This window comes from Parambassis ranga, chromosome 6, assembly GCF_900634625.1.
Source record: "Parambassis ranga chromosome 6, fParRan2.1, whole genome shotgun sequence".
Taxonomy (NCBI): domain Eukaryota; kingdom Metazoa; phylum Chordata; class Actinopteri; family Ambassidae; genus Parambassis; species Parambassis ranga.
The window spans coordinates 15,761,058-15,780,462 of NC_041027.1; the positions used below are offsets into that span (position 1 = coordinate 15,761,058).

General features: G+C 52.4%; 6 protein-coding genes across 11 annotated transcripts in view; 4 read left to right on the forward strand and 2 right to left on the reverse strand.

Annotated features, from left to right (window-relative positions):
- asah2 (N-acylsphingosine amidohydrolase 2) overlaps nt 1-129 on the forward strand; it is an 8,170-nt gene extending 8,041 nt beyond the window's left edge. For both annotated transcript variants that reach the window (XM_028408730.1, XM_028408731.1), the window contains one exon: nt 1-129. This exon is cut by the window's left edge and continues 209 nt beyond it. The gene's annotated coding sequence lies outside the window, so the exon portion shown is untranslated.
- A 472-nt stretch (nt 130-601) lies between these two features.
- On the forward strand, nt 602-3,903 carry minpp1b (multiple inositol-polyphosphate phosphatase 1b). 2 transcript variants are annotated; one of them, XM_028408805.1, is made up of 8 exons: nt 602-1,268; nt 1,392-1,577; nt 1,660-1,860; nt 2,522-2,619; nt 2,691-2,821; nt 2,906-3,039; nt 3,123-3,392; nt 3,496-3,903. In XM_028408805.1, the coding sequence occupies exons 1-7, from the start codon at nt 863-865 to the stop codon at nt 3,374-3,376; spliced, it is 1,410 nt and encodes a 469-aa protein (XP_028264606.1). In that variant the 5' UTR covers nt 602-862; the 3' UTR covers nt 3,377-3,392; nt 3,496-3,903. The 2 variants fall into 2 exon arrangements, with proteins under 2 accessions (XP_028264606.1, XP_028264605.1); XM_028408804.1 differs by having other exon boundaries at nt 3,123-3,903.
- A 173-nt stretch (nt 3,904-4,076) lies between these two features.
- On the reverse strand, nt 4,077-7,589 carry atad1b (ATPase family AAA domain containing 1b). Of its 2 annotated transcripts, none has more exons than XM_028408393.1 (10): nt 7,230-7,589; nt 6,484-6,701; nt 6,314-6,412; nt 6,125-6,245; nt 5,830-6,030; nt 5,447-5,553; nt 5,289-5,378; nt 5,155-5,205; nt 4,939-5,069; nt 4,077-4,845 (listed from the first exon to the last, which is right to left on the reverse strand). In XM_028408393.1, exons 2-10 carry the CDS (start codon nt 6,655-6,657, stop codon nt 4,725-4,727), a joined length of 1,095 nt encoding a protein of 364 aa, XP_028264194.1. In that variant the 5' UTR covers nt 6,658-6,701; nt 7,230-7,589; the 3' UTR covers nt 4,077-4,724. The 2 variants fall into 2 exon arrangements, with proteins under 2 accessions (XP_028264194.1, XP_028264193.1); XM_028408392.1 differs by having other exon boundaries at nt 6,484-6,673; nt 7,230-7,453.
- A 1,160-nt stretch (nt 7,590-8,749) lies between these two features.
- Nucleotides 8,750-11,383, forward strand: ptenb (phosphatase and tensin homolog B). Its single transcript, XM_028408389.1, has 9 exons — nt 8,750-8,828; nt 9,285-9,369; nt 9,439-9,483; nt 9,557-9,600; nt 9,689-9,927; nt 10,038-10,179; nt 10,253-10,419; nt 10,602-10,844; nt 11,195-11,383. The coding sequence occupies exons 1-9, from the start codon at nt 8,750-8,752 to the stop codon at nt 11,381-11,383; spliced, it is 1,233 nt and encodes a 410-aa protein (XP_028264190.1).
- A 1,852-nt stretch (nt 11,384-13,235) lies between these two features.
- Nucleotides 13,236-16,807, forward strand: LOC114437865 (putative protein TPRXL). The gene is made up of 5 exons (XM_028408794.1): nt 13,236-13,266; nt 13,775-13,875; nt 15,764-15,886; nt 15,936-16,482; nt 16,675-16,807. Exons 1-4 carry the CDS (start codon nt 13,236-13,238, stop codon nt 16,401-16,403), a joined length of 723 nt encoding a protein of 240 aa, XP_028264595.1. The 3' UTR covers nt 16,404-16,482; nt 16,675-16,807.
- On the reverse strand, nt 16,614-19,401 carry rnls (renalase, FAD-dependent amine oxidase). Of its 3 annotated transcripts, none has more exons than XM_028408395.1 (7): nt 19,277-19,401; nt 18,461-18,566; nt 18,236-18,378; nt 18,004-18,162; nt 17,154-17,327; nt 16,890-17,062; nt 16,614-16,821 (listed from the first exon to the last, which is right to left on the reverse strand). In XM_028408395.1, the coding sequence occupies exons 2-7, from the start codon at nt 18,556-18,558 to the stop codon at nt 16,669-16,671; spliced, it is 900 nt and encodes a 299-aa protein (XP_028264196.1). In that variant the 5' UTR covers nt 18,559-18,566; nt 19,277-19,401; the 3' UTR covers nt 16,614-16,668. The 3 variants fall into 3 exon arrangements, with proteins under 3 accessions (XP_028264196.1, XP_028264195.1, XP_028264197.1); XM_028408394.1 differs by lacking the exon at nt 19,277-19,401 and adding an exon at nt 18,818-18,969; XM_028408396.1 differs by lacking the exon at nt 19,277-19,401 and adding an exon at nt 18,712-18,851.
- Nucleotides 19,402-19,405: the final 4 nt, after the last annotated feature.

Consider the following 19,405-nt stretch of genomic DNA (forward strand, 5'->3'; position numbering starts at 1 on the left):
CGTGTTAGACCACGCCCCTGATCATGGAGGAGCGATTTAAAAAGAAATCTGCGACAACACAAAGATGATGACGGAATCAGCAAGCTGCAGATTATTGATATGAAATAAAATGTTCTAACATCAAATGGACCTCATGTCTCACTGTCATATCTCAGGTGCTAACTGCTTCCTGCTAGCCCTGCAACACAGGAGCCAGTTAGCCCCTGCTGTCCAGCTGTTCGCTCCTCATCCTCCTGCTGAGGTCCAGCATGACGTTCTGCCCTGATGGGTGTGAACATCTTTCCTGTCCTCATGTGATCAAACATCTTTATATCTACAACAGATTAAATGAAGGTCAGAGTCGTGTCTGACTGTGATCAGCTGCTGTTTGGTTTCATGACTTACTATATACTTTTATTTATATAGCACATTTATCAGGGCATCGCCCCCCAAAGTGCTTAAACATTAAAATACATAAAATAAACTCAAACTAATAAAATACATTAAAGAGACAAAGATACAATCATGAAACATAAAATTATAGATGACGTCGCGTGTCCGATGCTTTTATTTTGAAAGTACAGCTCTTATTTTGGACCGCAGCATGCGGAAGTTGTGTGAGGTTTCAAAGGAAGGAGTGAGCCTTTTTTTAAACGCATGTTTTTGAGGCTTCATGACGATCTGTCGGTGTAATCGGCTCCATAACTGTTATCGAGCCTAAATGTGGTTAAATAATCAATAATCAGAGAGAAGCGGAGGGTTAAAAACTCCGGGAGCCTTTTTGTTTGGCCACTGAGGAGCGGCAGCAGCAGGGGTCAGAGGTCACACCAACCCGGAACATCAACACGGCGAGCACGGGTGTGAGCCTCCTCCGCCCGCGGTCATGTTCTCCGGTTTGCTGCCCGCCCGCCCGGCGGTGCTGGCGGCTCTCGGCCTGCTGCTGACCCGCCTGTCCTGCTTCTCTCTGTCGGTGCAGGACACCCCGCACATCGCCGCTTTCTTTGGGACCAAGACCCGGTACGAGGAGGTGAACCCGCACCTGCTGCGGGACGTCTTATCGGTGAACACGTCCGTCCTGAAACCTCCGCCCACCGAGCGCTGCTCCCCGGTCCACCTGACCGCCGTCATCAGACACGGCAGCCGGTACCCGACCGCCAAGAACATCCGCAGGATCCAGAAACTCAGCGAGCTGGTCCGCACAGAAGCTTCCAGAGGCTCCGCGGGGTCCGACGGCTGGCTGCGGGACATCCGGGGCAGCTGGGAGTCCTGGTACACCGAGGACATGGACGGTGAGAGACCCGGAACCCTGGAGTCCTTTGTCCTGAACTATTGCTGAAATATGAGACATTTAACATCAAGGCTGAAAACATAGATGTGATGATGGTCCTCTTCCTCCTCCTCCTCTTCCTCAGGTCAGCTGGTGATGAAGGGCAGAGATGACCTCCGTCAGCTGGCGCGCCGCCTGGCCACGCTGTTTCCCGCTCTGCTGGCGGAGGAGAACAGGTGGAGGATGAGCTTCCTGACCAGCTCCAAGCATCGCTGTGTGAGCAGCGTGGAGGCGTTTCAGGAGGGGCTGCTGCAGCACTGGGGTCACCACGGTGAGGCATTCTGGGAAACGGAGGACGGAGGTCTCCGTGCTCCTCTTCATTTTCCTGACTTCTGACCTCTGGCTGTCTGCAGAGGCGGCTCCTGAATACAGCCACCAGGTGGACGACGAGCTGATGCGTTTCTTTGAGCGTTGCCGTGGTTACGTGGAGGGCGTCGAGAACAACCGCACGGCGCTGCTGGAGGTGGAGAGATTCAAAAACGGGGAGGAGATGGAGGGAGTGAGGAGGAGGATGGCCGAGAAACTGGGCCTTCCTCACCACCGTATCACACCAGGTCAGACACACAGACGTGTCCTCACAGAGCGGAGATGTCCTCACAGAGCGGACATGTCCACACAGAGCAGGGTTGTCCTCACAGAGCGGACGTGTCCTCACAGAGCGGACGTGTCCTCACAGAGCGGACGTGTCCTCACAGAGCAGACGTGTCCACACAGAGCGGACATGTCAACACAGAGCAGGGTTGTCCTCACAGAGCGGACGTGTCAACACAGAGCAGGGTTGTCCTCACAGAGCGGACGTGTCAACACAGAGCAGGGTTGTCCTCACAGAGCGGACATGTCCACACAGAGCAGGGTTGTCCTCACAGAGCGGACGTGTCCTCACAGAGCGGACGTGTCCTCACAGAGCAGACGTGTCCACACAGAGCACGGTTGTCCTCACAGAGCGGACATGTCCACACAGAGCAGGGTTGTCCTCACAGAGCAGACGTGTCCTCACAGAGCGGACATGTCAACACAGAGCAGGGTTGTCCTCACAGAGCGGACGTGTCAACACAGAGCAGGGTTGTCCTCACAGAGTGGATGTGTCCTCACAGAGCAGACATGTCCTCACAGAGCGGAGATGTCCTCAGTGCAGACATGTCCTCAGTGCAGACATGTCCTCAGCGCAGACAGTGCAGAGCAGCTATTGAAGATTGTCCCTCTTGCCTCCTGTAGATCTGGTTGAAGCAGCCTTCTTCCTGTGTTCCTATGAGCTGTCCATCAAGTCTGTCCACTCTCCGTGGTGTTTCCTGTTTGACGAGAGCGATGCAAAGGTATGAGGACAATGTGTCCCTGTTGAAGGGCTGTCTGGCTGTGTCTCTGCTCTAATACTGTTTGTCCTCAGGTGCTGGAGTACAAGTCCGACCTGAAGCAGTACTGGAAGCGCTCTCATGGTCATGCGATCAGCAGCCTGTCCAGCTGTCCTCTCTTCCATCACATCTTCAGGACGCTGGACAAAGCTGGGCGTCCTCGCAGGTCGGCAACATCCTCTTTGAGGTTTCAATGTGTCTCATTGATCGATCGATTGATTCTCATGTTAGAAATCGTTGACATCTGCAGGTCTACTGAGGCGCCCCCAGAGCCGGCCTCCATCCTGGTGGGACATGCTGAGACGCTCCTGCCCCTCCTCTCACTGCTGGGACTCTACAAGGATCAGACTCCTCCCACTGCCAGCAACTATCAGTCCCAGCAGAGTATGAAGCCCCGCCCATCACTCATTAAAGTCTGGTCTTTGTCTTTGTGTGAGCAGGTGTCTCTGTGTCTCTGTGTCTCGCAGGTAGACATTTCCGGACCAGTCGGATCGTCCCGTACGCCGCCAACCTGCTCTTCGTTCTGTATGACTGTCAGCGAGGGCCGCGGCTGCAGCTGCTCGTCAATGAGTCACCCATGCGATTCCCGGGACTGGAGGCGGAGGACGCACCGCTGTACCGAGACGTTCGAGCCACGTACCGCCACCTGCTGGACGGCTGTGACTTCCATGGGGAGTGCGAGGGGAGGCCTGGGGGCCGGGGGCCCAACATCGAGCTCTGAGACCGACAGGAAGCAGGTACTCTGACCAGTATGATCCACTGCACCCCCCCATCCCATGGTGCGCCACAGTCCACTGTTCTACAGGTCTGAGTGTCTTTGGTTCCGTTCTTTAACACCAGAGCACGTGTGCGTGTGACTTCCTGTGCAGCTGCTGCCTCTGGGGGCTGCGGTGGTGAAACGCAGCAACGTCTCAGGTTTGTGAAGGAGTCGGGTTTTGGTGGATGACCCTTTAATGTCGGGGTGGATGCTGTTGGTGCGCTCAGGGTTAAAGAAGCTCTCTGTTTTTTTGTGTTTCTGCTGATTTGATCTGTTTTGGGGTTTTATGATTGACTGTTGATTGATTGATTGTGATTAGCCAGGATTTTCACAATAAAAGTCTAAAAGGAGACGTCGATCCGTGTGGTCAGGAAGAGGCGTTCCGTCGGCTGTTTTAACCAAACGGTGCTTTTGTTTAAATTCTGTGGGATCAAAGATGGCTGCCAAATGTTTCAAATTAAAAGCTTTAATAAATATTTTTCACTCCTTCAGTCTGAGTGCGGCTGGATGAACGTGTTGTTTTATATTTCAGGTTCTGACGTAAAATAACTCAAGGTGTGATGTTTCACTCTGATGGTTTCCGGTCCTTGTCCTTTTAGACTGAAGTGAATCGTACACTGATTTACGGTCAGACCACAGTGAAGTTGACGTCATCAGTCACACATTGTTTCGACCGCTTTATTACATCGTCATCATTTCACAGGCAACATTGACCCTGTGAAAATCTGCACTGTACTCACAATTCAAAACACAGGAGGTTTTACAGAAAGAAGTTCCTTCAAATGTCCATTTGATTCTAAATGACACCGTTCCCACAGTGAAGCTTCATGTCAGTTCAAAACAAAAACAGAGTAATAAAGTCCACTTGAAGAAAGAAAGCTTCACACACACTCCGACATGTATATTTACAGTGGAAACAGCTTAAACACCTTCGTTAAGATCAAACCTGCACGATTTAAGAACAAAGTTTAAATGAGACGCTTCTTTCCTGATGACTCGCCGCTGTGTTCTAATAACTGACAAAATGGCTGCTAATCAATGATGACGATGCAGATCACATGCAGACCAGGCCGTGAAGTGAAATTATTCGGAAGACTTTTGCAATGAAAGCTCCATGAGAAGCAGCTGCGGCAGCTGGATGAAGGCGTCTCCATGGCGACAGCAGCCGACGTCCTTCTTCAGTGAGAGAAGCGAGACTCTGATTCACAGAAGTTCTTGGTCGACCATCGTTACTTTGTTTATTGAGGATGAAACAGAACGTGATCAATAAAACAAAAGGTTGTGGCACATGAAGAGGACACTGGATCTGCGTTTAGTCCAGAGCAGCGTGCAGCAGGACGCCTTGTCCACCTGCCGACTTCGACTTCTTCATCTTACCGATCGCCCTCTGCAGGTCGGACTGATGGATTGGACGAATGAAGTCCTCTGATTGGCTAAGAGACAGAAGAGCATCGGCGTGTTTATTATCAGGTGCAGCTGGCGTTAGCTCAGGATGTTACCGTGCTGAACAGATTGAAACTTCGTACCCGTTGTTCTGGGTGTGGACGAAGTCTCGGACGCACAGCAGCGCTGCGTCGCGGCACGTCTCTCTGAGATCGCTTCCTGAGAAACCATCCGTTTCCTTGGCAACATCACTGAGGTCGACCGAAGCGTCTACCTGCAGACAGAGAGAGAGCGATGATGAGCCTCAAAGCGTTCCATACATCAGCCGCCTCACGTGTGCGCGGAGGTAGAAGACCTACGCTCTCGTTCTCCAGGATCAGTTTGAGGATCTGCTCTCTCTGCCGCATGCTCTGTGGGAACAAACACGCCATCAGCTGTTCATCAGCTGTTCAGCTGCTTCCAGTCAGACTTTTATTTTGAAAAGCATGCTTACCGGCTGGTTGATGTGGAACCTGGTTGGCATTCTCCTCAGTATGGCAGAGTCCAAATCCTGAGGCCGATTGGTGGCTCCCATTATGATCACCTGACAGACACACGTCCATTCGTCACACTGCGCGATCAGAGTGTGTGCGGTTGTGAGTGTGTGTGTACCTGGCAGTGGTAGTCTGTGTCCAGTCCGTCCCACAGACTCATAAACTGAGCCTTCATCATGGCTGTGGCCTCGTGGTCCGAGCTGGAGCGATTCCGCAGGAACGAGTCTGTTCACACAGACACACACACACAGACAGACACACACACACACAGACACACACACACACACAGACACACACACACACCACAGACACACACCACACACCACAGACACACACACACACAGACAGACACACACAGACACACAGACACACGATGACGCCTGCTGGCCGGAGGCAGCTACTGCACCCTGCCCACACTGACAGACCCCTCACTGGATGTCTGCTGTCAACCCAGTGATAGTTGTGTGTCTGTGTGTGTCTGTGTGTGTCCGTGTCGCTCACCTATCTCATCAATGAAGATGATTGACGGCTGCAGTTTGACAGCCAATGAGAAAACAGCAGCAGCCAGTTTCTGGGACTCTCCGTACCACTTGTCTGTCAGCGTACTGGGCTGCAGGTTGATGAAACGAAACCCCGCCTCCTTGGCCGTTGCCTTGGCGATCAGTGTTTTACCGCATCCAGGCGGTCCATACAGCAGAACGCCTGTTTCCATAACAACAGGATGGATTATGAGTCACAGTTCATCACAGTCTTTGATCTACCTAACAGGAAGCAGGTGACCTAGGAGCGCTCTGACCTTTGGGGGGCTGCAGCAGTCTGGAGCCTTGGAACAGGTGTCTCTTCTGAACAGGTAGGATCACCGTCTCCTTTAACTCTGTGATAACCTCGTCCAGCCCGGCGATGTCCCTCCATGTGATCTGTAAACAGTGATCTGTGTTCATACCGCTGCTGTAAACACGTCCCCTCTGAAGACATCCTGTCCTACCTGCATACTCAGCGGGTCCACCAGGTGAGCGGCGATGCTCATCTCGTACTCAGACAGCTTCACGTTCTTCACTCCGATTTGACGCATCAACTTCTCTGCCTGAGACAAACAAGTCAACATCTGGAGCTTCCTGCTGCCGTCACAGGACTCTAAACACAGAGGGTTCGTACCTGTTTCTGAGCCTCCACCTTCTGCTTCCTGGTGGGGTCGATAGCGTCCACCATCCACTTGATGGTAAAGTAAGTGACGGCGCCGAATATGGTGAGGCGGAAGAGCAGACCGATGACCTCGTTCCTGCCCAGAGGACGGGCGATGTTCTCTGCTGGCACCTCTCTCAGCACCATCGTCAGACTCTGAATTCTGACGGAGAGGTTAATTCACACTACAGCTTCAGAGGACACACACATGTTAATGAGGCGGCTCGTATTCAATAAGCTTAGCTGTCCGGCTCCTTATTAACAGGCAGGAAGGGGTTAAACAGACACACGGAGCGTGCTGCAGCTTCATCATTCACTTCCTGTTCTCTCGGCTGTTTACAAGCAGCCTCTGACCTTCTGTAGTTTTACTCCAGATCAAAGTAACCCCTGTTAAACCGGGACTGTGATGGACGGCCCTGGTCTGTGATGTAGTGGGCCTCTGCGGTCGACCTGTCACAGTCCTCCACCTGGACCCGCTGGAGGTCCTCGGACAGCCGCCTGGGGCTTTCCGGTGCTCACATTACAAAACTGAAAGGACCGTGCGGGCTAGCTGCTAGCTTTAGCATAGGCTTGACCTTCTGGGCTCCCCGGTTGTGACGGAACGGCCCTTTAACGGACATACAGACAGAACCCCCGCCGCAGAGACCCGGTGGCCCCGGTAAAAACCAGCGGAGGGACACCACGGGAAACATTCGATTGTCCAGTAAAATAAGACTCACCGCCTCCAGTCACGTCCGGCTCAGGCACTTCCCTGCGCGTCTTCTTCGATGGTTCTGCAGCAGCAGCCTGTGACTCACTACCGCCACCTACAGCCAGACAAACTCAGACAAATGTACTCCCGTCATTAAACGTGATCGGTAAAGCCCGCGGACCTATGTGACGTCACACAGGTGGTCATTGGGTGTTTTCAGTGTACCGGGTGAGCGTGGACTGTCGCTAAAGAACGGAAGTGAATGTAAAAGCTGCGCTCTTGTGCTGCAGCGCCGCGGTCTGGCCTGCAGGGGTCGCCGCAGCACAGCGGATAGACGCGGATCCAGGAGGTCCCGCTCTCCTCGCTGTTGAGTCATCCTTCCGTGATTTTAGAAAGGTTTTAACACAAGCGCCACAAACGTGACGGGCCCCCGTTAAAAGGCGCACCGGTACCGGGTTCCCGCCGCTGCGGCCACAGGGTGTGTTACGTAATGTCTGCGGGTTGCCAGGTATGACCTTTCCACGCAAATGTCATTTGGTGGATTTTTGTGAAGCGGCTTTTGAATGGCAGGATGCCGTCACCGCGAACTGGCAACCCCGCACGCTGCCAGGATGCGTCTCTTTAGCAGCTCGTTAGCCGCTAGCTAGCCCCAAGTCAGACCCAGCAGCGGAAGAGCCGAGCCTTCCAAAATAAAGCTGTTAGCATGATGTAACCTGCATACGTCATTGCAGTCTTTACGCCGGCTTTTCGTGTTTACCGTCAGGGCTGAACTTTTAAGTAAATAACTGAGCTGAAGCAAAAATATAACAATAAATATAACTATATATCTTCAGAAAACACAGAGTAATTATTGAACAGATGTAAACAGATGTGTCTGCCTGTTTATTATGCTCTAGATTCTTTTAGGCGCCGATCCCCGTCACAAACAGGACTCCATTTAACGTTTAAAACGTCCGGATGTTGGGATCTTGGGCTTTTACTTTGAAGGCGGCCGGATGTGCGCCGCTAACACCGCCGCTTTGACGCGAGCGTCGTCTGTTCGCTCCGCTCGGAGAGATTTTCTCTCCGCTTATCTGCGTCCAATCACGGCGGCTCTGCTGCTCCCCGAGGCCGGGAACCGTCAGCCTGGATCCGTCCGACGTCCGGGGCACTGGCTCTGCACCGAGAATCGACCCGTGGATGGTTCTCTTTCCTGGCGAGGGACCTGGAAACCCGGGCCTGCAGCGGCAGCAGGGAAGAGGCCCCGACGCCCCCTTGTTCTGACCCAAAAATCAGCACCGACGGCCGGGCTGCCTGTCAACTAGCAGGCCGGCTAGCATCGGGCACACCGGAGCTCACAAGGAGGCACCCAAGGAGGACGGATAACGGCGCCGTTTTCGATTGAGTGGGATTTATTCTTCTTCTTGTTGTCCATCCATCTCCAGTTTTAAATTCGTACTTTTAAAGAAACCTCCAGGAAATCTGGGGGAGGCTGGCGCTAGCTAGTTTCGGGCTAGTTGTCCCAGTTAGCTTCTGTCCCCGGCAGAGCCGAAGCTCCGCTGCTTTGCGATGGCCGCCCTGATCAAGGAGATCGTGAGCAGGAATAAAAGGCGGTACCAGGAGGACGGCTTCGACCTGGACCTGACCTGTATCCTTTACTGCCAGACCTGCAATCAGGATGACGTGATTTAATGTCAGACAGCCTGGAACGGCTCAGAGCCGGGGACCAGTCCCATCCACATGACATGGAGTCCCTGTAGAAGCGGCTCTGAGGGGTGGTGGAGGCTGGTGGAGGCTGCTGATGGTGGCTGCTGGTGGAGGCTGCTGGTGGGGGCTGGTGGAGGCTGGTGGTGGAGGCTGCTGCTGGAGGCTGTACGTTTGGGTTGCTGGTTATGTGTATTTCAGGGTAGCAGACTGAAACACGTCATTTCATTGATTTTAACAGGCTATGAGGAAGAAGCTAACTTGAAGGGTTAAAGATCCAATCAGAGCTTCAACTCGTCAATCTTCATTTAAAGCCATAAACGACCAGCAGATTATCTCTTTGATCAGTCATTAGTCAGTGACGTCATGTGTATGAATTGATCCTGAACTCTCTGATCAGACATTTATCCAAACATTATCGCCATGGGGTTCCCTGCCGAGCGGCTGGAAGGAGTTTATAGGAACAACATTGATGATGTTGTTCGGTGAGTTGACCTTTGACCTGTCTCTCCCTCCGTGTGACAGCAGGTTGTAACGCTCTCTCTCTCTCTCAGATTTTTAGACTCAAAGCACAAGAATCACTACAAGATCTACAACCTGTAAGTGCTGCCTGAACTGTTTCTGTGCCCTCTGTCCATGTCTGGTCGCTGTAACGTGTGTGTCTGTCCACAGATGTGCAGAACGACATTATGACACGTCAAAGTTCAACTGCAGAGGTGAGGTTCTGACGTGAACATCGGTGCGGTCTGTGAAGCCTGCTGTGTGTTGTAGGTGTGACACCCTGTCTGTCTGCACCTCTTTCAGTTGCTCAGTACCCGTTTGAGGACCACAACCCGCCCCAGCTGGAGCTCATAAAGCCGTTCTGCGAGGACCTGGATCAGTGGCTCAGTGAGGACGAGCAGCATGTTGCTGCCATCCACTGCAAGGCAGGAAAAGGACGGACAGGGGTCATGATCTGCGCCTACCTGTTACATCGAGGCAAATTCCAGGAAGCTCAGGAGGCCCTGGACTTCTATGGAGAGGTCCGCACCCGGGACAAAAAGGTAACAGCTGGTCACTGCCACAAAGCAGCGCTGGTGCCCTCAGGACTAGGATCCCACAGGCACGATATGGGAATGCTGCTTGAATGAACTGTACTGATGTCTTCTTTCAGGGAGTGACCATCCCAAGTCAGCGGCGCTATGTTATCTACTACAGCTTCCTGCTGAGGAACCAGCTGCTGTACAAACCCGTGGCTCTGCTCTTCCACAAGATGCTGTTTGAGACCATCCCCATGTTCACAGGAGGCACCTGCAGTGAGTCCAGCCTGTCTGATCCTGAACCAGCTGCAGGCTGAGCCCGGCTAACTGAATGCTTCTGTCTTCTCAGACCCCCAGTTTGTGGTTTATCAGCTGAAGGTGAAGATTCACACGTCAAACCCTGCGCACACCCGGCGAGAGGACAAACTTATGCTGTTCGAGTTCCCACAGCCACTTCCTGTCTGCGGAGACATCAAGGTGGAGTTCTTCCACAAGCAGAACAAGATGATGAAGAAGGTGAGGAGCGTACATGTTTAGATGCAAACATCTGGTTAGGTGTGGTGATCAGAGTGTGGCACAATATAAAAATAAACTGATGCACATCTGGTCCCAGCCAGCAGGCTCAGGGTTGTCCATCAAGTGATACTGTCAGTGCTCAGACCAGTTTCCTCAGACTCTTCTTCCTCTGCCCTTTCCAGGAAAAAATGTTCCATTTCTGGGTGAACACATTCTTCATTCCGGGACCGGAGGAGACCCCAGACAAGATGGAAAATGGCAGTGCAGGGACACTTCGGGAGCTGGACAGAATGCATCAGCATCCTGGGATGATGACAGGAAGTGAAACCAACGACAGAGACTACCTGATTCTCACTCTGACCAAGAACGAGCTGGACAAAGCCAACAAAGACAAGGCCAACAGGAACTTCTCCCCAAACTTTAAGGTAAAAAAAAGGTCAATGTGATGACAAGCACAGAGACGTTCAGACAGAGACGTTCAGACAGAGACGTTCAGACAGACGTTCAGGCAGAGACGTTCAGGCAGAGACGTTCAGACAGAGACGTTCAGACAGAGACGTTCAGACGGAGACGTTCAGACGGAGACGTTCAGGCGGAGACGTTCAGACGGAGACGTTCAGTCAGACGGAGACATTCAGACAGAGGTTTGAGGTTCAAGGTTTGAGGTTCAAGGTTTGAGGTTCAACACTGTCAGGTGATCTGAGGACCTCACTGAATGTCCCCTGTGTTGAGTGACAGGTGGTGACTCCACCTTTACTTCTGTTGTCTCGTGCAGGTGAAGCTGTTCTTTACCAAAACAGTGGAGGAAGGAGCAAACTGCGACGCGAGCAGCACGTCAGCCTCGGTGACCCCGGACGTCAGCGACAACGAACCCGATCACTACCGCTACTCCGACACAACGGACTCAGACCCTGAGAACGAGCCATTTGAAGAGGACCACCACAATCAGATCACGAAAGTCTGACGCACACACATACGGAGGACCTGTGTGGGGGTGTGTATAATTACACACACACACAGGTCTGCTTTTACATTGACCCCGAAGTAAGACTAGAATGTGGTTAGCTCACGGGGGTTTTACCTGATGGACTAGAACTGATCTGTGGGACTCTGGATTCCACCCCCCCCTCCCCCCCAAACTACTCAGTGCACAGCTGGACAATCACATGACTTGGTGGTCGCCGGTGTGGGTGGGGCCAGGCGGACAAACAATAAGACGGATGAATGGATTGATGACAGAAGTGAAGCTTGAATATAAAGTGGACTTCTTCAGACTCCACCCAGGCGTGTGTTGGATCGATGTTTCCTTCCATAGTCCCGTCCCTCTTTCCTACACCAGGAATCTTTATGCAGACCAGTCTTCAGCTGGGTCCTCCTCAGTTTTGCTTTCAGTGACTTTTCTCTCTGTGTGCTAACATCAGCCCAGATCCACAGCTTACATTTCTCCTGGTTAACCCCGTCAGTCCTCAGAACCTGGCTCAGATTGTCTTCTTTCAGTCCCTGCAGGACACAACATAAATAATACTGGATAAACCCACAATGAAAACAAACAGAATCAGAGTTCTGAGCCAGTGTGGACCATTATAATCACCTGTCCACTGCAGGTGTGTTTGGACCACAGGGCCTATCAGGAAGTCTCCCTGCAGGTCCTCTTTCAGGGAGAACACAGTTCCTGCCGTGACGTAGGTTCCCCTGCAGGAAACAGCTGATCACTGTCTTCCTGCAGCTCTTCATGGCTCCACTGTTATTTTCCATTCAGCCTGTGGTCTCCCAACCAAAAACCCCAGTTTGCTGTCTGTCCTATCTCTCAGCTGTTTTGTAACCAAGCGGCACTTCTTTGATGTGGACTCAGACCGGACTGGTCCGGACTGATCTGGTCTAAGTTTAGGGCGAGGCAGCACACAAAGAGAAACGACACCCTGTCACTTGAATACGATGATGGTGAGTCTGTCAATCATCTGCTGTCGATCCGTACTGTGAGCACATGTCTTCTGTCTGACTCGGTCAGCTCCCACAGGAAACATGTTTCTGTTGTACTCTGACGTGTATCAATCATTAAGCTACATGACAACAAGCTACACACAGTGTAACCATTCCTTCTAAGCTAACACCGCTGACGCAGACTGAAGCAGAAATCTTTGAGCACAGTTCTGATGCACCTGGTGTTCCAGGCAGGTGGGGATTGCACTTTATTAAGGAGAAACTCACGGCTGGGTCCAGTCCATCCAGGAGAGCCCTTTAGTTGATGTCGTGCTGACTTGTGTAAACACCGCTGCTGGTTGTTGGAATGTCTACACCTGAGGGCAGCTGGGTCCTCAGTAATATAAGCTAAGCATCTCTGCTCGGTCCACTTAGTTTACTGTCCAGAGAAATGCAGACTCTTCCCAGGTGCCAGACCCTTGAATGCCACGGTGCTCCTGGGTTGGTGGTTTCGGACATTTCAGAGAGGGTGATGCTCTAGAACTATTACTCTATCCATAGATGCTTTACTCACAACCACTTAGTGCAAACTGTACCTTTAACTTCAGGGCTGAAGGTTTGAGGATCACTCTGGCATCACAGCGGGATTATTCCGTCTGGATTGTCCTGAACATCAGAGACGCTCTGAGCAGCATGTAGATCTAACTGAAGCATGAGTGTGAACACCCCCCTACACCAGACCTCTGGAGCATCGTCTGCGTCCAGACCAGAGCTTTCATCCAGATTCCCGTCCTGCCGTTTGGTGCTAGAACCATGGCTGGGCCTGTGGTTACTGGCTGTTTCCAAACTGTTGTCAGGGGTTTGCTTGCACAGGATGCAGCTTCCATCATCAAGACATGTCTTCAAAGGGAGGCGGCCTAGAGAGACGTAACACAGCAGTGATGGCGGAGAGGGGTCGGCCCTGAATGAGCAGCAGGTGTTTGTGGCACCGAGTGTGTGTTCATGCTCGTTAGGTTTGGTTCATTTAAACTGAGACCACCTGTTCTAGAGATTTCCGTCCGCTTTGAAACAAACGTGATCGCAGCCCGCGCTGTGACCTCAGACCGAAGCTGCTGAGCTTTAATGGTGCTGATGAAACTGCATCCTGTACGCTCACATCCCGAGTCACACTCAGGCTCAGCTAAACCTGTAGCCTCATGCTAACAGCCAGCCAGCACGTTTGAAGTGTTGTTCTTGGGCTTACAGGCCACCATGTTGAGCTTTTGGTGCTAAGCTAGCCAGAGTTGACATTTTCCATCTGTGGTGCTCTCTACCTGCAGCGATTGTTCGTCCAGTCCTTATCTGTGGCGCCTAGCAGCTCCATGTCAGTGGCGATCCGACCACTAGCATATTTACAGCAACACTTCCTGTCTCCAGTGCTGTTTGGTGCTGTCAGACCTGGCCTCACTTCCTGTCATCAGCCCGTTCAGACCTGAGCAGCGTTACACCTGTTCAGCACGAGTGTCGTCTGCTGAGGGCGTTCAGGAGTCTGACCGGGTACGTGCTGTCCTCGTCTTAGGTTCAGGTGCTCGGTATCTTTTTATTTAACTCATAGTTGTCCCTGTTCACCTGTGTCAAACTCATCTGGGAGTCCAGACACAAAGAAGACGCCGTGGCTCTTTTCTGATGTTCCTGCAACGATCCAATGCAAGGAACCTTGACCCTGGTTTTAGTTTCTCCCAGAGGAATGCCCTCAAACAGCCTCTTTCTGTCTGTGTCAGTCGACCAAACTGCGCTTCAGCTCCATTCTGTTTACATCTCATCACCAAACCTGCCAAAATGAAGCTCAGAACCTGTTTATTTTTTTAAGTTTGAACTCCTGATCTGTTGGTTTGTTGGAGTCGATGGTCTGTCTTTATGTTCTTTCCTTTACGGCCTCAGGGTGCAGCCATGCCCCCTCTGCTCTCAGCCCATCAAAACCTGATGTAACCAACAGTGTTCTGATCCAGCTGATGAGAGGAGAAGGCGGAGTGGTCATATGACCTTCACTTTAGCAGCAACAGGTCCGTTTCTACTGTTGGAGGTTTGAGTTGTGTACACCAGCCACGTCTGTCAGAGAAGCCCTTGATCACCCCGTGAGATCTGCTTAAGACATGTTAGCAGCTGATTTAATACCGTCTCAAGATTATTTCACCAAAAGGCTTGACTTCACAATGACGTCATGCTAACAGAGAGAAGTGAACACGCTGTCAGGACGACTTCCAAAATCTGGCTCGAGTTTCTGGAAGGTAAACTGTACTGAGCTTGAGATCAGAACAAAGCTGCTAACGTTAGCATCAGTTCTGTGAGCATCCAGGACCAGTCGGCATCATGGAGATAAGGAAGCTGTTATTAGCACTGTGAAGCTGACTGGACAATCATGGCTTGGGGACTGGGACAGTGGGAACGGAAGGTTCCGGGTTAGCTGCAGTGAGCGTTGATCCGGTCCACTCTGGCAGACGGGGTTCGTGTGCGACTCGGCGCCTCAGCAGCACGAACAGGTTTTCTTTTCCTCTGAAGTCACCTGCACCTCCATGGAAACATGTCACCTCTTTTATTTCTCTTGTTTTATAATAAAATAAAAACACTGTAAAGGTGAATAAACTATTTATAAACAGCTGCTTGTGGTCGGGACGTGTTTGAGTGTTAACCCTTTGGTGTGAACAGGCTGCATTCTGATTGGAGGGTTTGGTCCCTTTGTGTTGTTAATTGTACGACTGCGTCTTCATATCGCTCAGTTGGTGCAATCTGCCAGTGACTTGGCAGAAATGATAATCACTTCCTCCACAACGCACTGGAGGGGCACTACTGAGCGCGCTCCAAAGGACTCGAGAACAGCGAGGGAAAAATTAGGTCACATCCACTCAGTGAGCCTCACGGGCACGGCACCATAACTAATTCTGTCTTATCTGCTGCTATAAAAAGATCAAAGTTAGTGCTGCAGAGGAACCAGACTGCAGCTCCTCCACTGGACCCTGCACCAGGCAGCCTGTAACCAGCCCGTAACCAGCCCTCAGACGACCAGGCAGCCAGTAACCAGCCTGTAACCAGCCCTCAGACGACCAGGCAGCCAGTAACCAGCCTGTAACCAGCCCTCAGACGACCAGGCAGCCTGTAACCAGCCCTCAGACGACCAGGCAGCCAGTAACCAGCCCTCAGACGTCCAGGCAGCCTGTAACCAGCCTGTAACCAGCCCTCAGACGACCAGGCAGCCTGTAACCAGCCCTCAGACGTCCAGGCAGCCTGTAACCAGCCTGTAACCAGCCCTCAGACGACCAGGCAGCCTGTAACCAGCCCTCAGACGTCCAGGCAGCCTGTAACCAGCCTGTAACCAGCCCTCAGACGACCAGGCAGCCTGTAACCAGCCCTCAGACGTCCAGGCAGCCTGTAACCAGCCTGTAACCAGCCCTCAGACGACCAGGCAGCCAGTAACCAGCCCTCAGACGTCCAGGCAGCCTGTAACCAGCCCTCAGACGACCAGGCAGCCAGTAACCAGCCCTCAGACGTCCAGGCAGCCTGTAACCAGCCTGTAACCAGCCCTCAGACGACCAGGCAGCCTGTAACCAGCCTGTAACCAGCCCTCAGACAACCAGGCAGCCTGTAACCAGCCCTCAGACAACCAGGCAGCCTGTAACCAGCCCTCAGACGTCCAGGCAGCCTGTAACCAGCCCTCAGACGACCAGGCAGCCAGTAACCAGCCCTCAGACGACCAGGCAGCCTGTAACCAGCCCGCAGACGACCAGGCAGCCAGTAACCAGCCCTCAGACGTCCAGGCAGCCTGTAACCAGCCCTCAGACGACCAGGCAGCCAGTAACCAGCCCTCAGACAACCAGGCAGCCTGTAACCAGCCCGCAGACGACCAGGCAGCCTGTAACCAGCCCTCAGACGTCCAGGCAGCCAGTAACCAACCTGTAACCAGCCCTCAGACGACCAGGCAGCCTGTAACCAGCCCTCAGACGACCAGGCAGCCTGTAACCAGCCCTCAGACGACCAGGCAGCCTGTAACCAGCCCTCAGACGACCAGGCAGCCAGTAACCAGCCTGTAACCAGCCTGTAACCAGCCCTCAGGCGACCAGGCAGCCTGTAAGCAGCCCTGACAAACTGCTCAGCTACCAGCCTGCACAGGTATGACCTTCATTTGTGCTGAATCAGTCTGTGCGGTCGAATAAACCAGGTTCACGTTAACCTTTAGTTTTCCAGCAGGGTCATGTTACCGTTTGGAGCTGGTACTGACAAACCCAGACACAGACCAGAAGTCTGAATGATCCATCAATGGTTGAAAGTATTTATTGGATCAGGAACATGTCTTCCTCACAGGTTGGCCTTCAGGGCACTAAGCACACTCAGTGCAGACTCCACGCAGCCGTCGAAGTTGGAGTGGCAGAAGGCGTCGCCTCCACAGACGAGCAGCGGCTGCTCGCAGAGGGTCATGTGACCCGGACAGTCTGGCACTGATGTGAGCACCTGCAGGGGGACAGGGCTGTGAATCAAATGCTCTCAGGGTATTCAGGGAGTGTTGGAAGGTCACTCACCTGGGAGTACCTCCACTTCTGACACTTGATGCTGATTGGCTGAGGCAGACCAGGGAGGAGCCTGTGGAGCTCCTGTAAGATGATTGGCTGGACATCCTCTTTGTCTCGCTCCAGGTTCTCCAGGCCAAAAGGGACGCTGGTGTGGACAACAAGGGACGGACCCTGACGTGGATCTGTAGAACAGAGACAGAGGAGGACATCCAGGTAAGCAGACGGGTCAGACCAGAGGACAGACAGGTGGGCAGAGGGGACAGGAAGATGGACCTGCGTTGCGTTTCCTGGAGTCCACAGCGATGTAGCGGATGCAGCTACTGTCCGTCACGTATCGCGCCCCCCATGAAAAACTGAACACAACATCTGGGGGGAAGAAGAGAGCGACGGCAAAACGAGACGAGTAGACAACGTTGTCCAACTGCTGCTTCTGCTGGACAGAGAGGACTGAGAGACAGACAGGAAGACAGAAGGAGTATATGTGAGACAGCCTTGTTTAAACAGGCCCAGTACAGATCCAGTGTGGGGAAGATAGGATGTTCCTGAGTGGACCATGAACGCATCACTGAGCTCTGTGTGTCCATCATAAAAATCAATAAGGACAAAGAACACTGAAACTCTGCAAGTACAGCTGCTCACACACACACTGAGGTTATTATTAGACCGTGTGTGTGTCAGCACAGAGGAAATGGGCGCTGTCCCATGTCAGCCAATCAGAGGAGCCGAAGGTGACATCATCATCTACAGAGACAGACTCAGAGGTGCCGCGTCTGCAGCCCACACACACACACACACAGAGTAAACTGCAGAGTTAAAGCCTGACTTCTGTTCTTAGGTTACAGTTTGACGTATTGATCACTGATCAGAACGACTCCTTTAGATAATTATTCAAATAAATCAGAACTGGGATGCCACAGCAACTGCTGCCCCCTTGTGGTGGGAGAGCATTACATTTCTCTGTGTGTTGTACAACTGTGTACGTGACAAAATATGATTTAAGTTGCTGTGTTGCTACAGGAGTCTGTCAGGATGTGTAACGATTTATGTCACATCCTCATGGTTGTGTACAGGTCATATGACCTGTGTGTGTCTGTGTGTGTGTGTCATCGGTTTAGTGTCTCACAGTGTTCCAGTTCTCCCTGCAGCTGCAGGATTTGAGGGACAGGCATTGTCAGGATGACGGCGTCAAACCTCTCACTGCCTCCTGCCTTCCTTTCAACCTCCCATGATGCACCGCGGCGGTACAGCCCGGTCACCTGATGCTCGAAGAACAAATCAGCCCCTGGCAGAGAAATGTGGAATCAGTCAGTAAAATGTCTCGGAGAATCTGGTCAGAGGGACAGGTAGGGCTTTACCTGACTGAGACAGGAAGTGCTTAACCACACTGCACGTGCCCAGTGGCGTCATGTAGTCCTCGGAGCCCTCCTTCTTCTGCAGGCCTTCGATCAGGCAGTCCAGAGGCTGTAAGACGCCCGCTGACAGGAGCTCAGAGTAAAAACTACACACACACACACACAGACACACGGTGAGGTAAAAACATCCTGTGTGACGTCATGCAGAGGTGTCAGCAGGTGGTGTACCTGCGGTGTGACTGAGCGTAGGCTGCCGTGGCCGTGATGTACTGAGCGCCCAGGTCGGCCGAGTGGGACGAGGCGTCTGGAGGACGACTAGTGGACATCCTGCCACCTAAGACAGAGACAGACGTCACTGTTTCTATGACGTCACCTCAGATGGTCTCAGCTGAACTGAAGAACCTCCAGAACCTTTACTCAGACTGTAATGTTGCTGATGAAGGCCTGACTGACACGTGTAAATCAGATGATGACGTCACCTTTTAATCAGTCCGACATGACCGTAAATAAATGTCAGAACCTAAAGATGTGACTGTGGATGACCGTGGTCCGCTCAGGACCCGGTCCTCTGCCCCGGTCACTCACCGGCGCCCCGCGCTTTGTCCCAGACCACTATCTGAACTTTGTTCTGCATTTCTCTCCGCAGCAGACATGCGCACAGGCTGCCTGTCAGCCCTGCGCCCACAATCAACACCCGGGACATCTTCACGGAACTGCAGCCGGCAGGACCGGCGAGCACAGGCCGGGTCTTCAACGGCTCCGGTCCGGCATATATTTCGGCACCGAACGCCAGAAGTCAAACACGCCCCCCGTGTTACAAAACACAGAAGCTCAGGTGGACAAACAAAAACTAGTCCGGCGACAAAGAAAGCGGAAGTGAAGCCGCACACCGGATTTTCAGAACAAAGGTCCACTCCGACAGACAGCTCCAGTCTTAGTCCTACAGATGTGTCTGTAAGCGTCAGCATGCATGATCACATGATTCATGTTTCTTTTGTACAAATGTAACGTGCGTTACAAATACATCGAGTATCGAGTACTTACTGTGACGCGCTGTGCTTTTATTCTGAAGGGAATTCTTGTTTTTGGATGAATGCTCGGAGTCGGTTTCCGGTCTGTGTTGACTCGAGAGACGGAGGGGAAGTTCGATCCGGACTTCAGATTGATCATCGG

Bases quoted from the DNA above. Each gene is read 5' to 3' on its own strand.
- rnls (XM_028408394.1), bottom strand. From the start codon at position 18,935: ATGTCCCGGGTGTTGATTGTGGGCGCAGGGCTGACAGGCAGCCTGTGC. The intron at 18,379-18,460 runs GTACACCACCTG...GTGTGTGTGTAG, and splicing joins TACGCTCAGTCACACCGCAG to TTTTTACTCTGAGCTCCTGT. The intron at 16,822-16,889 runs GTGAGTGACCTT...GTCCCCCTGCAG, and splicing joins AGAAGTGGAGGTACTCCCAG to GTGCTCACATCAGTGCCAGA.
- LOC114437865 (XM_028408794.1), top strand. From the start codon at position 13,236: ATGTCTTCAAAGGGAGGCGGCCTAGAGAGAC. The intron at 13,267-13,774 runs GTAACACAGCAG...TGGTGCTGTCAG, and splicing joins GGGAGGCGGCCTAGAGAGAC to ACCTGGCCTCACTTCCTGTC. The intron at 13,876-15,763 runs GTACGTGCTGTC...GCCTGTAACCAG, and splicing joins GCGTTCAGGAGTCTGACCGG to CCCTCAGACGACCAGGCAGC.
- ptenb (XM_028408389.1), top strand. From the start codon at position 8,750: ATGGCCGCCCTGATCAAGGAGATCGTGAGCAGGAATAAAAGGCGGTAC. The intron at 9,484-9,556 runs GTAAGTGCTGCC...GTCTGTCCACAG, and splicing joins CACTACAAGATCTACAACCT to ATGTGCAGAACGACATTATG. The intron at 10,845-11,194 runs GTAAAAAAAAGG...TGTCTCGTGCAG, and splicing joins ACTTCTCCCCAAACTTTAAG to GTGAAGCTGTTCTTTACCAA.
- minpp1b (XM_028408804.1), top strand. From the start codon at position 863: ATGTTCTCCGGTTTGCTGCCCGCCCGCCCGGCGGTGCTGGCGGCTCTC. The intron at 2,620-2,690 runs GTATGAGGACAA...GTTTGTCCTCAG, and splicing joins TTGACGAGAGCGATGCAAAG to GTGCTGGAGTACAAGTCCGA. The intron at 2,822-2,905 runs GTCGGCAACATC...TGACATCTGCAG, and splicing joins AAAGCTGGGCGTCCTCGCAG to GTCTACTGAGGCGCCCCCAG.
- atad1b (XM_028408393.1), bottom strand. From the start codon at position 6,657: ATGGTGCTGAGAGAGGTGCCAGCAGAGAACATCGCCCGTCCTCTGGGC. The intron at 6,413-6,483 runs GTACGAACCCTC...TGTTTGTCTCAG, and splicing joins AGGTGGAGGCTCAGAAACAG to GCAGAGAAGTTGATGCGTCA. The intron at 4,846-4,938 runs GTACGAAGTTTC...TCTGTCTCTTAG, and splicing joins GTCCACACCCAGAACAACGG to CCAATCAGAGGACTTCATTC.